This window comes from Pongo abelii, chromosome 8 (assembly GCF_028885655.2).
Source record: "Pongo abelii isolate AG06213 chromosome 8, NHGRI_mPonAbe1-v2.0_pri, whole genome shotgun sequence".
Lineage (NCBI taxonomy): Eukaryota > Metazoa > Chordata > Mammalia > Primates > Hominidae > Pongo > Pongo abelii.
Window position 1 is genome coordinate 75,305,095 of NC_071993.2, and position 15,168 is coordinate 75,320,262.

General features: G+C 46.7%; 1 protein-coding gene and 1 pseudogene across 1 annotated transcript; both read left to right on the plus strand.

Moving 5' to 3' along the window:
- The first annotated feature begins 1,215 nt into the window (after positions 1-1,215).
- LOC100436437 (uncharacterized protein C5orf60-like) lies at positions 1,216-4,427 on the plus strand (annotated as a pseudogene).
- A 1,318-nt stretch (positions 4,428-5,745) lies between these two features.
- Positions 5,746-12,790, plus strand: LOC129048470 (uncharacterized). Its single transcript, XM_054523378.2, has 3 exons — positions 5,746-6,040; positions 7,957-9,722; positions 12,038-12,790. Exons 2-3 carry the CDS (start codon positions 8,827-8,829, stop codon positions 12,147-12,149), a joined length of 1,008 nt encoding a protein of 335 aa, XP_054379353.2. The 5' UTR covers positions 5,746-6,040; positions 7,957-8,826; the 3' UTR covers positions 12,150-12,790.
- The last annotated feature ends 2,378 nt before the right edge of the window (positions 12,791-15,168 follow it).

A 15,168-nucleotide genomic window follows, 5' to 3' on the forward strand; every position in this document is an offset into this window, starting at 1 on the left:
GGGTTCACACCATTCTCCTGCTTCAGCCTCCAGAGTAGCTGGGACTACAGGCGCCTGCCACGCCACCACGCCCGGCTAGTTTTTTGTATTTTTAGTAGAGGCGGGGTTTCACCGTGTTAGCCAGGATGGTCTCTAGCTCCTGACCTCGTGATCCTCCTGCCTTGGCCTCCCAAAGTGCTCGGATTACAGGCGTGAGTCACCGCGCCCAGCCCTGACTTCCTTTTCTAATGCTGGAGACAGTTAGAGGTAAGCACCCTGTGGAGACATGGGCCCTCTATTAGGTGGAGGGGAGGGGAAGACAGGGAGGGAGGGAGGAGATGGAGGGAGGGAGGGAGGGAAGAAAGGGAGAAAACACCAACAACTCAAAGAAGAATCACCATATAAACAACCTGTGCCTATCAGGAACATGCATCTTGTCTGCTATTATCTAATAGTTGAGACGTGAAGTGGACCGGCAAATTTGTGGGTTCCTGTCATGGAGAATTGACCTAGGTTGATATTCATTCTGCCAGAGCCATTGGAATTGTAGTTTCTGAAAAAGAGTTGTGTTATTTGGCAAAATCTGAATTGGGCATCACTTATTTTCATGTACTTAGCCAAAGCCCCAGAAAAACTTTTTTGAGGCCGGGCACGGTGGCTCATGCCTGTAATCCCAGCACCCTGGGAGGCCGAGGCGGGTGGATCACGAGGTCAGGAGTTCGAGACCAGCCTGGCCAAGATGGTGAAACCCCATCTCTACTAAAAATAAAAAAAATTAGCCAGGCATGGTGGCAGGCGCCTGTAATTCCAGCTACTCGGGAGGCTGAGGCAGAGAACTGCTTGAACCCGGGAGGTGGAGGTTGCAGTGAGCAGGCAGAGGAGACCCTAGAGCAATAATCCCTGGAAGTAACAGAAATTTCAGGGACAAATCCAGATCCTCAAAAACTGTGAAACTGAGGGAGCCTGAGCAGAGATCTCCAAGGAACCAGGTACCATCCGTGTTCCAGGGTCAGAGGACAGAAAATGGACCAGGTCTGTCTCTGACAGGTTGAGCAGGTGGAGTGGGAAGGAGGGATCTGGAAGGCCAGGCGAAGGGAAGTGCAGGGGTGGGTGGTGGTGGGCAGGGCTGGGCTTTAGCCTCCTCCTCCCACTGCCCACCCACCCTTAGGAGCCCTTTGTGAGGGGGAGGCCCCAGCTCTGTGATGTGAGCCTGGGCCCCAATAAATAGTCCCAGAGGGGATGCCCAGGGCTCAGTAGACTGAGGGCATTAGTACAGTTGACATGGATATTCTCTTTCCTCTGAACAGTGTTATTGCTACAGAGCTGTGCCTGAGCCCCATTCCCGAGATCATCCATTTCATCCTCTTCGTTATGTTTAGCCTGGTGTTCCTGATCATCTTTCGCCCCTACTTTCCCAGGGAGCCGTCCTCAGTGCCTCCCAGAGAGGAGAACAATGAGAAGGTAAGGAGCCCTCAGCACACACCCAGCAGAGAATGATTCTATTTTTCCTGCTCTTTTCCACTTTTCCAAATCAACCAGAGGCGCGCCTGTGATGGGAAATCTCATCATCCCTCTAGGGACAGCAGGGCAGGCAGGGGTTGGAGTGGGCGTAGGATTTCTATCCCAAGCTTCCAGACCATCTGTGGGGGTGCACAGGAGGCATCAGAGCAAAAACAAACCCCGGGACTCAGCTGCGAGGACCCGGTCATGAGAGGGGTGAGGTCTCTGTGGGAGGACAGCCCCCCTGAAGGCGGGCTCATCAGCTGCCTTCCCGGGCAGATGCCTCGGGGCCCACCCTCTGTGTGCGGTGCTCTGGGGGCTGTGCTGAGCCCCAGAGAGCCTCCCACATGAGACTGGAGTCACCTCTGGCCTCCTCAGAAGCAGAATCCTCCCTGCCAACTCAGAGGCACCAGCCGACCCAAGTGTGTGTGTTTCCCAAGCAGCGGAACAGGGACTGAGGACGCCCAGGGCGGGCCTCACATAGAAAACCCCTCCGTGCTTTTCAAAGAAGGAAACCAGAAAAGGTTATTATGCACTTTAGAAACGAGTGAAAGGAAAGGGAAGCACACAGGGCTCCGTGAGCTGGATGGAGAAAGTGTGTCATTCACACGAGCACTGTGGGTCTGTGCTGCGGGGACAGGAGACTGAGACCTGGCCTGCGCCCTCACTCTTTCTTGTCTCTCAGGATCAAGCTGAAGTGGGGGAATGGATCAGGATCAGAAATAGATATATCACTTCGAAAGCTAAGGCCCTGAGGGTCCCAGAAGCCCCAGAGATGACAGCTTCACCTGTTCCTAGGAACAAGCACCAAGTCTCCTAGGAAGTCATTTGCAGAGGCCTGATGGGGAAGCTCCTGGTAGGGCAATTGGAACCAGGAATCTGTCTCTGATTCCCTGCTGGGATGAAGCCTTGGGGTCCAGGGAGTGAGTGTTGCCCAGGAGGGGACTATGTGGGGGAGGGGACCAGTGACCGTTTGGACCTGCAGGAGGGGCTCCAGGTCCATGTGGGCAGCTGTTTAACATGGCTGAGTCCTCTTTGAGACTGCCCCTGTTCTCTCTCCCCAGGAGGTGGTCATGACCCGCATGATGGGGCATGTCAGGAAGCACTTTGTAAATGACAAACTGCTGCCCCCCGGGGACCTGGCTATCACTCTTGGGGCCATGTGGCCTTGGACAGGGATGCTGGGGCTGCAGAGTCTAATCCCCAATCCTGGGGTCTCCCCTAAGGGCACATGCACTCAGCCTCCTATAAGTCCCAGTTCCCTCCCTCGCCACCATAACCCATCTCCTGCTTTCCAGATTACAGAATTCTCTGGAAAAAACTGGAGAACCTTGAGGTCTACACTTTCCTGCTGAAAAAGTGAGGCTCTTTCCCCTTCTCTCCCATGTCCTTCTTCCTACCAGGGCCTAGGATGTCACCCCAGGGCCTGGGGCTGATCTGGGAGGGGAGATCACAGCTGTGATGTCACTAAAGCCCTGTGGCAGGGGTAGGCAGAGTTTTGTGAAGTCAGCATGGGGGGCCCTGGAGGGGCCTAGGTCACAGGTGCAGCCTGTGCCTCCTGTCTCCTGCAGGTGCCTGAAGAAGCTCCCTAGGGAGGGCAGCTCCCATCACCTTCCACGCCAAGACCACCTGGGGCCAGTGTACAAACGAGCACCTGCTAGGAACCACCGGCCACGTGGAGGGGCATGGGAAAGCTTCTCCCACCAGCTTCCATGTGTCCCCACGGGCTCCCCCGGCTCCTCTGGCCTCCATGCCGTCATCAGTCCTGAAGACCTCCGTAGGATCCTTTGAGTATCTGTCATCCCTGAGCTCCTCCAAGCCACAAGAGCCTTTGTGTCCCCTGAAGCACCCTTCACACCAGCCACCTGCGAGCACCCTATCACCAAACCCAACCACCCCCATAGAATCCTTGGGGTTTCTGTCATCCCTGAGCCCCTCCCAGCGACCAGAGCCTTTGCATCCCATGGAGTGTCCTTCATACAAGCCACGTGGGCATTCCCCTTCCCGACGACGGAATCCTGGCTGGGTGTCGTGGACCGACTCCACGCAGGCTGATTCCAAAACTGACACGGCAATATGCCGAATGTGCAACACCCCTGAGCGCTCCTGTCTACACAGTTGGTGGGTGCCTTCTAGCCCTCGAGTGATCCGAGGCGTTGGTCGCTGCAGTGATCCCGACCTGGGCCTCTCCTGGAGGCAGGAAGCTGCTAGAGCCTGGTGCCACGGCACCTCCACACGGTACCCATTCAAGCACCCTAATCTTCCCACACACCCACTAAAGGCTTCCTTCTAGGGAGACCCCACATGCAGGCAGGTGGAGGCAGGGGTCCCACTTTCCTCAGCTTGGACGTGCCAATGCTGCTGGACGCACAAGACACCAAAATCCCAGACACTCCCATGGACACCACACATCCCACATCCATAAACAATTGGGAATCTCCTGAAGACAACTTGGAGGCATGTCCCCTCATCTGAGCACCCCACAGATACTGGAAACATGTGTTCTAATGGATTGGGAGAGGCGGAGATGGGTTCCAAACCTCCAGTCCCTGGAGCCCATAAATCTCCTTGGGAGGCTTGGTCCCCACAGAGACCTTTTCTACAGTGCTGCACACAGAGACCTGCCACTGCAATGCAAAGACCTCCCACAGAGACCTCATTTCTATTCTTCCTTCCTAGAAGATCTGAACTCACTTAGAAAACTGCCAGCACAGGAGGGATAACATCAGCTGTGTCCCCCACTGGACAACCCAGGACTTTGGGTCATTGTCAACATTGCCCCCAAAATGGGCTGTCTGGTAGGGAAGATGCTCAGGAATTGTTGCTCTTTTGCAATGCCATTCTCTCCTAACAGAACTGCAGATTCCATGTGTAGACCTGCAAACTTCTGTTCTCTACAGTTCCCTGACCCATAGTTTAGAGAATCACAATTTTTTTTTTTTTTTTTTTTTTTTTAGGTGGAGTCTCACTCTGTTTCTCAGGGTGGAGTGCAGTGACACCATCTCGGCTCACCTTCGCCTCCCAGATTCAAGCCATTTTCCTGCCTCAGCCTCCCAAGTAGCTGGGATTACAGGCACGTGCCACTGCACCCAGCTAATTTTTTGTAATTTTAGTCAAGAGAGGGTTTCACCATGTTGGCCCGGCTTGTCTTGAACTCCTGACCTTAAGATATTTGCCTGCCTCAGCCTCTCAAAGTGCTGGGATTATAGGCTTGAGCCACCACGCCCGGCTGAATCACAAATTTTAAACTGAATAAAATGCTGCCAACCTCCAATGAGAGTAAAATATCTTCTTTGTCCAATTTTAGTTATTGTCTAGTCAAATTGTATCAAGGTCGTATTTTAAAATTTAACTGGCAACAAGACCTGAACTAGAGATGGGTGACTTCCTTATTTTGGAAACATGATAAAGACCCGTAGCAAATGGACTCTAGAAATAAACCACCAGAGGCATGTGGGCTCACACTGGCCTCCAGGGCCTGTGCAACGTAACTTGTGTCGGGTTTGTGAGGTCTGATTTTTAAAATGACTCTAAAGAGGTCAGGCTTCATTTTATATTCAGTAAAGGGTTAAAAAAGGATGTGATGCTTCAAATATTTTGTAATCTTACTAAATTTCTCACTGAATGTATGCTTGAGATAGATACACAGCCCATTCAAACTACTGGGAAGAGGGAAGAGGCATCTTAACATATGAATTGAAGAAAGTGTCCATTTAGTCAACATGTGTATTAGAATAACAAAAGGCCTCACTACTTTTTAATATCATCTGTTAAGCATGTGTCACTAGGGAAGTCTCTCAAATTATCCCTCAGGGTGAAAGCATCACATTCCTTTCTTCAAAAGGAGCAAAGTCGACACGAGGGCCCTTGAAGCCAATTTGTTCCAACAAGAACTTCCCACCTATTCCTTATAATTACACATTTATACCTATTAGATTTTCTACTTTACTCCCTTTAATGTCATTGAATCACAAAATGATGAAATATGGTCATGAGTATCCTCTAGTACACTATTGGCTTGTATCGTTTTTGTAGTGCAACAGATGTTTAATCAAACAATGGACCAACTAGGAAAGATTTCCATACAGAAAATGCATTACAGAGTAGTGTACCCTTTTTAAACTGACTTTTTAAACAGGGTTAAACTAAATGAGCATGTCTTTTGACTTAAAGTTGTTTGGGGTAGCCACAATGTCTGAAAACAGACAACTGTCCATAATAGTTTATTGTTTTGACATGTTTCATGTGCTGTCCCTCACTAGGAATTCTTAGTTCAATAGGTTCTGCAAAACTGCAATGCACGGTGTGCATTAAAGCAACGTTCCCATCATCCGCTGCACCTGCGTCCACCATATATTGCTGCAGATGATTTATGTGTCCAACTTTACCCCAGAAGAACTAAACAAGTGGGTTCAATCTATTACAAAAATACTGTCAATATTTCCAGACTGTCTCACACCCAGGCTGGAGTGCAGTGGCAAGTCATGGCTCATTGTAGCCTTGACCTCCTGGGCTCAAACGATCCTCCCGCCTCAGTCTCCCAAGTAGCTGGGACCAACAGGTATGTGCCACCATGCCTGGCTAATTGCTAAATTTTTTTTTGGTGGAGATTGTGTTGCCCAGGCTGGTCTTGAACTCCTGGCCTCAAGTGATCCTCCCACCTCAGCCTCCCAGAGTGTGGGATTATAGGCATAAGCCACCATGTCTGGCCTTGGTTTTGAAATAGATTTTTATTTAAAATAGGTTTCACATTGATTTCAATAAATCAGGCACTCCAGAACACAGTGTATAGGGTGGCAATTATATGTTGACTTCTTAATACTCCAAGAGATAAAGATCTTTTCCAATTAGGCCAAAAAAAAAAAAAAAAGTAGCCATTGTGCAATATTAGCCTCTAAGAGTAATTTCCCTTTATAGACTACAATATTACTGATATAGTTTCATGCGCTTTTGCTTTATAAAGAACTCCACAGGAAGAAATTTCCCCAGTCTTTCCCAGTAGACACAGCTACATTTTCTGTCACACACAAACCATTGGCACAGTACAGCATGTCCAGATTCAGAGAATCAAGGGGTTTCACAATTGCTTCCCCAGTGTATGCCATGAGGTTGGTCAGATTTGAAACCATTCCTGTAACAGGTTCAATCTTTATCATTGTGCCCCTGCCATATGGATGCTTTGCATTCTCCAAACAGGAGTGAGTGTCCTGGGTTACTCAGAGGTGTGCCATGGCGCCCTCCCTTGGCTGTTTTATAATAACCAGAACAGCCCATTTCCCCATGGACACACATCCCAAACTCTCCACAGCCCAGTACCACAGTTTTGCAAAGAATATGGATGGAACTCACATTCAGAAAGCTAGAAAATAAGGCTGTGCCAGGCACAGTAGATGAGAAATGAGAAGATGCTAATGTCTTTTCTAGAAGCGTGAGTGATCCAGCTCTTTGGTTCTGAGCATTTCTGCGCTTTAGCGTTTCTCTCCCTCATTCACAGTAAAGACATCTGCAGCTCTTCCCTCTTCCTGAGATCAGAAACTGGAACAGCCACCACCTGCTCCCTGATGTTTTCACGATCTCTGCCATTTGTTACAATGACCACTTTGCCAGACATCTCAGTGCAGGGATCCCCATTAAACTGCAAAAGCAAGACCAGCCCACCACCCTTTCTTTATATTCCTGCCATAATTTGATGCTACTAATACTTTGCCTACCTACTTCCAATGGTAACAAATATTTTGTAGAATGTGCAAGTTTATTCTGTAGATTGTAGTCCCTGGAGTGAGAGAAACTCTCTCCACCTACCAGATCTGTGACTTAAGTCACTCAGTGTCTCCAAACTTAATTTCCTTGACATGGAAAATGGGGATGGAAGTTAATAACATTGCAGGGAAGGGGACGTGAGTTATAATATAAAATTCTTTGCATGGTTCCTATTGGATAATTTTGCTATTATTGCTCATATTTTTGTCACATTATAACCAACTTAGTTTTACTTGTTAAAGTACACACAATTGGGTTTTTTTTACAGAATTAATTTAATTTTCTAGCACAAAAGCTAGTGTTAAAAATATGTGTTAAAAATTGAGTCCTGATGGGGACTCAATAGCTGGGCATGGTGTCTCCTGCCTGTAGTCCCAGCTACTCAGGAGGCTGAGACAGGAAAATTGCTTGAACTGGGAGGCAGAGGTTGCAGTGAGCCGAGATGGCGCCACTGCTCTCCAGCCTGGGCAACAGAGCGAGACTCTGTCTCATAAGAAAAAAAAAACAAAAAAACAAAACTGAGTCCCATCTGAAAAGATAAACTGAATATTTAAGTAAATTTCAAATCTTTTTTTGCCACATGATATTTAGTGGTTTCTACTAACTGACTTTGATGTTAAAGGGCTGTTTTTGTGATCCCAAAGCCATTACCACTTTTACTTTGAACAAGCTGGACTCGTGGGGTACTTCAGAGCCAACTCTGTTTTCTCCACACAGCTGTTCCGGGTCCCTGAATGAAATCTGGGATCTTCATGGCTTACCTACATACGTTCAGGAAAAAAAAAAAAAAAAAAAAAAAAATCCTCCAGTCATCTCCAATAACAAGAAGTCTGATTTCAGTCATTAAACTGTGCAGTGTGATGTCATAGCCAAATGGCCACACTGCATTGGAGAGCCAAGCTTCCTCTCCCAGAACAGCCTGCCTGGGCGCGGGCCACCATGCCCGGCTAATTTTTGTATTTTTAGTAGAGACGGGGTTTCACCATGCTGGCCAGGCTAGTCTCGAACTCCTGACCTCGTGATCCGCCCGCCCCGGCCTCCCAAAGTGCTGGGATTACAGGTGTGAGCCATCGTGCCGGGCCGCTTTTCTTTTTTAAAGACGGTTTTCTTTATTTTTGCAATATCATTACTTGCGCTATTGACAAGTACCAAAGGCACACTGTATAACTACATCAAACCCATCCGCCTAACAGCTCAATTCAACGTCTTCAACTGTTCAGAGCCCTGAATGACATCTTGATAAAAAGCCAAAAGTTGTTTCCATAAAGATCTTCAAGGTGTTTGAGCACATCTTGTCGGGCGCCCATAAAGGAAGCTGACTCTCAATGGGTTTCAGGAATTACGTGGTTACATCCAGAACAGCCCATATGACAAGTGGTAAATACCTCTGGAAAACCAATTAACTATGCTTCTCAGTTTACCCTGGAGGATGGTGGGGGATGACGCAATTAAGTTTGCTTCCAGGCTGCTTCAAGTTCCAGCTTCCTTGGAGTCCCATTTACAATTTAAAACATGCAAAATCCACGCTTGTGCATGAAATTCGTGTTTCTTCAGAACATGAGGCTAAGATAACATGGATATTATGGGATGATGGGCTGTTCACAGAGAAATCCCCGTCCCAGGCACACTCAGGCCTGGCGCCTGGCCTGCGGCTCACCTGGCGGGAGGAAGGGTTTCTCTGGGTGGTCCAAGGCAGCACAGGTGACCCATGGCGAGGAGGCTCTGGGGGGCTCAGCGAATCCAGCGTCCACTCAAGCTCGTCCTCGTTGTGCACCTGGCAATCCACTCGGTGCCGGTTGGGTGCGCGGGAGCCACATCAAAGTTCCCCCGCAAGTTCCTGGAGCTCCCCGCTGCTTTCGAGGTCTGCAGGGTGGGTTTCTTGCAAATCACATCCTTCTTCAGCTGGAGGACCCCAGAAAGGCAGAGCTCCCGTCCACAGTGTGCTTGTCCCTGACGCAGACCTGCTCCCAAATCCCCTGGGGTCGGGGCCTAAGGCCTGGGGGTCGCAGGAGCCTGGTTTCCTCACTGTGGTGCTCACAGCCGCTGCCCCTTCCCCGGACGCCCAGTCTGTCTGAGGTCGCCGGGTCTGTGGACGCGGATCCGAATCGGAGCTTCCCGAGGGTGATCTCAGCTCCAAAGTCCCTCCTGAGGAGTCTTCTGCATCCTCCCCTTTGTCAGCGCTGGTCCTCATTTCACCTGCCCAGGGCCTTCAGGTGGGGCAACACTCTCCGGCTGCGGGCGGCCCGGCGCTCGCCCCCCTCGGCCCCACCTCCTCACTCGCCCCGCTCGCCCCTCCTCGTCCCGCGTCGTCCCCACCGCCCTCCTCCGGCTTCCCGCGCCTCCCGGGGGCTCTGCGCTGGCGTCCAAGGCGCCCTCTCCTGGGACAACGGGCGGGTGCTTCGCAAGCTGCAGTCAGGTCTGACTTCACGGGGCGAGGACAGCGCGAGGCGCTGGGCTGAGAGGTCCTACTGGAAAACTTACAGGTATGTTTGAAGCGATTCGCGTATGTGAATCTACTTTTTGAATTGTAAATTTTATGAAACCGAAATACAAATCATGTATTTCTTATGAAAATTTCGTGTCTGAATTAAGAAGTGCTATCAATATAAAATACCAGATTTCAAAAACTTAGTGCAAAAACAGAAGGTGAAATATTTCGTTGATGTTTATGTTGAAAACATGTTGAAATGACACTACTTTGGACATATTGAATTAAATATATTATTAAAATTAATTTCACATATTTCTTTTTACTTTTTTAAGTGGCTACTACAAACATTAAGTCACATGTGTTCTTGCATTTTATTTCTACTGGACAGTGTGCTGTAAAAGAAAATAAAAAAAGTAGGCCGGGCGCGGTGGCTCACGCCTATAATCCCAGCACTTTGGGAGGCCGAGGCGGGCGCATCACGAGGTCAAGATATCGAGACCCTCCTGGCTAACACAGTGAAACCCCGTCTCTACTAAAAATACAAAAAAATTAGCCGGGCGTGGTGGTGGGCACCTGTAGTCCCAGCTACTCGGGAGGCTGAGGCAGGAGAATGGTGCGAACCCAGGAGGCGGAGCTTGCAGTGAGCCGAGATCATGCCACTGCACTCCAGCCTGGGCGACAGAGTGAGACTCCGTTTCAAAAAAAAAAAGAAACAAAAAGAAAATTAAAAAAGTATAAAAATTATCCAGTTCATTTTAAGAAACTAGAATTTTTAATTCTCAAATTAGATAAGGTTAACATAAAAATAAAATTATAAAAAATTATAAAACCTTTTTTACTTATGGTCATTTATATAAAACAAAATATAGCTAACAGAATCAAATAGTATACATATTAATTTATCATTTTGTATTTAAGATCTTTATCTCTCTAACATTCTTTGTCCTATCAAAACACCTCAATATACAAAATCAGAGAAAACCATCATAATCTATATGCCAGTCATCACAATCAACATGGTATAATTTTTAAAAATAAACTATCTTGCCCTGTAGATGTATATATACAGCAGTCCCTCCATATCCACTGGGGATTAGTTCCAGGACCCTCCCCCGAAAATCCACAATGCTCAAGTTCCTTATATAAAATAGCATTGTACAGCCAGTCCCCAATTTATGATGGCTTCAGTTGGGATTTTTTGACTTGCCAATGGTGTGAAAGCAATGGGCATTCAGAATGCTTCTCATCTTACAATGGGGTTACATCTGGATAAACCCATTGTAAATTCAACTCACCATATCGTCAATCTATACGATGGATGTATTTGGTTGTAACCCCATCATAAGTCAAGGAGCATCTGTATTTGCGTATAACCTATGCACATCTGCTGTATAATTTAAATCACCTCTAAGTTACTTACACTACTACTTAATACAATATAAATGCTATGTAAATAGTTGTTGGGGCCGAGCACGGTGGCTCATTCCTGTAATCCCAACACTTTGGGAGGCAGAGGCAGGAGGATCACTTGAGCCCAGGAGTTCGAAACCAGCCTGTGGTCCCAGTTACTCAGGAGGCTGAAGTGGGTGGATCACTTGAGCTCAGGAGGTCGTGGCTGCAGTGAGCTATGATGGTGCCACAGCACTCAAGCCTAGGCAACAAAGCAAGACTGTTTGAAAAAAAAAGTTGTTGTATTGATTTTTTATTTGTATTATTTTTTCTTGTTATTTGTTATTGCTTTTGTTTTTCAAATATTTTTGACCCACGGTTGGTTGAAACCACAGATGTAAAACCCCAGGATACAAGGGGCCAACTGTATATAAAATCAAGTAAAACTTAGCTTAGGAATGTAAGAATTTTTCTTTTTTATATTATGTGTGTATATATACATGTGTATATGTGTGTCTATATACGTATATATATGTGTGTTTATATGTATATATACACATATATTTTTTCTTTTGTTTAATAGGGATGAGGTCTCACTATGTTGCCCAGGCTGGTCTCAAACTCCTGAGCTCAAGCGATCCTCCTGCTTCAGACTCCCAAAGTCCTGGGAAGAATTTTTCAACATCAAAAAATCTATTAACGTGAGCTACCACATGAAAAAGAAAAAAAAAATCATATAATTATCTCAGTCTATTCAGAAAGAAATTTGATAAGATTCAAAGCCTACTTATGATTTTTTCCCTCTTAGCTAATTAAGACTGGAAGAAACTTTCTCAACTAGTAAATTTCATATACCAAAACCTTACATCAAAATTTTACTTGATAAAGAAAATTGCAAAGATCCTTAATTAATTAATCCTTTAAGGTCAGGATTAATTAACACAAAAATACTCAGTAATCTCCTATGGTTTAACACAGAACTGCATTGTCCTGGTCAATGCCCCAAGGAAGAAAAAGAAAGAAAAGATGTAAGGATTGGAAGATGAGAAAAAAATATCATAAGTTGAAGAAGATATCACCATCTACCTAGAAAGAAACCGCCGGCTAGGAGCAGTGGCTCATTCCTCTAATACCAGCACTTTGGGAGGCAGAGACAGGCGGATCACTCAAGGTCAGATGTTCAAGATCAGCCTGTCCAACATAGTGAAACCCAGTCTCTCGCTACTAAAAACACAAAAATTAGCTGGGCGTGGTGGCGCATGCCTGTAATCTCAGCTATTCAGGAGGCGAGGCAGGAGAATCACTTGAACCTAGGAGGCAGAGGTTGCAGTGAGCTGAGATAATGCCACTGCAGTCCAGCCTGGGGGACAGAGTGAGACTCCCTCTCAGAAAAAAAAAAAAAAGAAACCAGCCAGGCATGGTGGCTCATGCCTGTAATCCCAGCACTTTGGGAGGCCGAGGTGGGCAGATCACTTGATGTCAGAAGTTCAGAACCAGCCTGGCCAACATGCTGAAACCCTTCTCTACTAAAAATATCGTAAAAATTAGCCGGGCATGGCAGCAGGTGCCTGTAATCCCAGCCACTCGGGAGGTTGAGGTGGGAGAATCGCTTGAACCCGGGAGGCAGAGGTTGCAGTGAGCCGAGATCACGCCATTGCATTCCAGCCTGGGCGACGAAGTGAGACTCTGTCTAAAAAAATTAATTAATTAAAATAAAATAGTCAAACTCATAGAAGCAGAGAGTACAATGATGGTTTCCAAGGGCTGAGGGGAGAAGGAAGTGGGGAGTTGCTGTTCAATGGGTTGAAAGTTTCAGCTATGCAAGATGAACATGTTCTTGAGATCTGCTGCACAACGTCATGCCTAGAGTTCATAATACTACATTGTACACTTAATTTGTGAAGAGGGTAGATCCCATGTTAAATGTTCTTACCACGAATTAAAAACAAAAAGAATCAGCCAATTAGAAATCCTTAATTTTAGTAATTTTTTATTTGAGATGTTATCTTCTGAGGTTTTAAAGTAAAGAAATAGGCCAGGTCCAGTGGCTCACACCTGTAATCCCAGCACTGAGAGTGGCCTGGGTGAGTAGATAGCTTGAGCCCAGGAGTTCAAGACCAGCCTGGGCAACATGGCAAAACCCCATCTCTACAAAAAATACAAAAATTAGCCGAGCGTGGGGGTGTGCAACTGTGGTCCTAGCTACTTGGAAGGCTGAGGCAGGAGGATCGCTTGAGCCCGGGAGGCAGGGGTTGCAGTGAGCCACGATCATGCATGCCACTGCACTCCAGCCTGGAAGACAGAGCATGACCCTATCTCAGAAAACAACAACAAAAACAAAACAAAAAAACCCTTACACAATGTTGACTCTAGATTGGTGCAACTCATTGTATGCTAAAGTGAAAGTGTAAAAGGATGGATGGAGGAAAGGAAGCATGGGTAAATGAGGAGGTGTGTGATAACGCGTACAGCAAAGTGTTTACTCTAAAACCTAGGTGGTTATAAGGGTGTTCATTCTGTAATTCTTTCAACTTTTCTGTATGTTTTTCTAGACAAAATGTTAGAGAGAAACACCAAAAACAAAACTATTTGTTATATAAGTCTATGTCTGTAAGTAAATGTGAAGGAAACTGTCTATATGGTTACCCAGAAAGGGAAGGGAAAGAATTGGGCAGGTGGGGGGTGGGGGAGGGGGTAAGGAAGTCTGGAGAACAGAAACTTGGACTTCTGCTTTTCCCTGTTTTGGTTTTTTGCAATGAGAATATATTCATGTAGTCACGTGATTTTTTTTTTTTTAAGTAAAAAGTTCAGCATGTGAGGGTCCCCACAAGCTTATGAGGCAGCATCACTCTTGTGCAGAAGAGGAAGCCTAGAGCCAGACACTTACAGGGGTCCACCAAGGTTACCCAGAGTCAGGAATGACAGGGAGGACAGGAACAAGAGGCTGGCCTGTGCTCCTCCAGATAAAGAACTCATGATATTCTTCACTGAGAAGTAGATGAACTTTTAACTCTGTGCAGAGCAGAGCAGAGCTTCCGGACTAGTATGGCCGTTGGGCTATTAGCTATGCAGAAATATGTCTTTGGCTCAGAGATGAGCAAGTAAAATTTGGGGGAGCCAGACTTCCCAAGTGTTACCTCTGCAGCAAGTAGGCTCTGTCCATTTACAATGCTGTGTTATACGACAAACAGTATCATGTCCCAGTTGGGTCATAATGTGAAAAAGAATAAGAGCCACAGCCTTAGAGAGTGAGAATTTCTGGTCCTAACAAAGGAGTAAAAAGTCCATAAAGTTTGAGAATATTGGTTCAAGAAATGACTAGGAAGAGCCACCTACCCTAGAAAAGTGAAGATTCATCCTGGACTCTCCAGTGGAAAAACAGTTTGCATATGGAATTAAATCATAGCACTCATTCCTTCAAAACACACTTAATGAGTGCTATGGTTTCAATATGGTTCCCTCCAAAGTTCGTGTTGACAATTAATCCCCAATGTGACAGTATTGAGAGGTGGGGCCTTTAAGAGGTGATTGGATCATGAAGTCTCTATTCCCTTGAATGAATGGATTCATGGATTCATCCTGGAAAGCTAGCCGCTCTTTTTTTTTTTTTTTTGAGACAGCCTTGCTCTGTTACCCAAGCTGGAGTGGGGTGGCACAACCTTGGCTCACTGCAACCTCCACAATTCTCGTGCCTCAGCCTCCCAAGTGGCTGGGATTACAGGCATGCACCAAGCCCAGCTAATTTTTGTATTTTTAGTAGAGACAGGGTTTCACCATGTTGGCCAGGTTGGTGTCAAACTCCTGACCTCAAGTGATCCACCCACCTCAGCCTCCCAAAGTGTTGGGATGACAGGTGTGAGCCACCGAGCCCGGCCAGAACTGCTGGCTTTATAATAAGAGGAAGAGAGACCTGAGCTAGCATGTGATCACGCTCAGCGCCCCACCATGTGATGCCCTGCATTGCCCTCAGAACTCTGCAGAGTCCCCACCAGCAAGAAGGTCCTCATTAGATGTGGCCTCTCAACCTTGGACTTCTTAACTGAAAGAAATAAATTCCTTTTCTTTATAAATTAGGTATATTTAGTTTCAGTTTCAGGTATTCTCTCATA

What these genes read in the sequence shown, in the direction of transcription:
- LOC129048470 (XM_054523378.2), top strand. Translation starts at nt 8,827, where the DNA reads ATGATGGGCTGTTCACAGAGAAATCCCCGTCCCAGGCACACTCAGGCC. An exon ending in TCCTACTGGAAAACTTACAG is followed by an intron (nt 9,723 to 12,037) that starts GTATGTTTGAAG and finishes GGTTTAACACAG; the next exon opens with AACTGCATTGTCCTGGTCAA.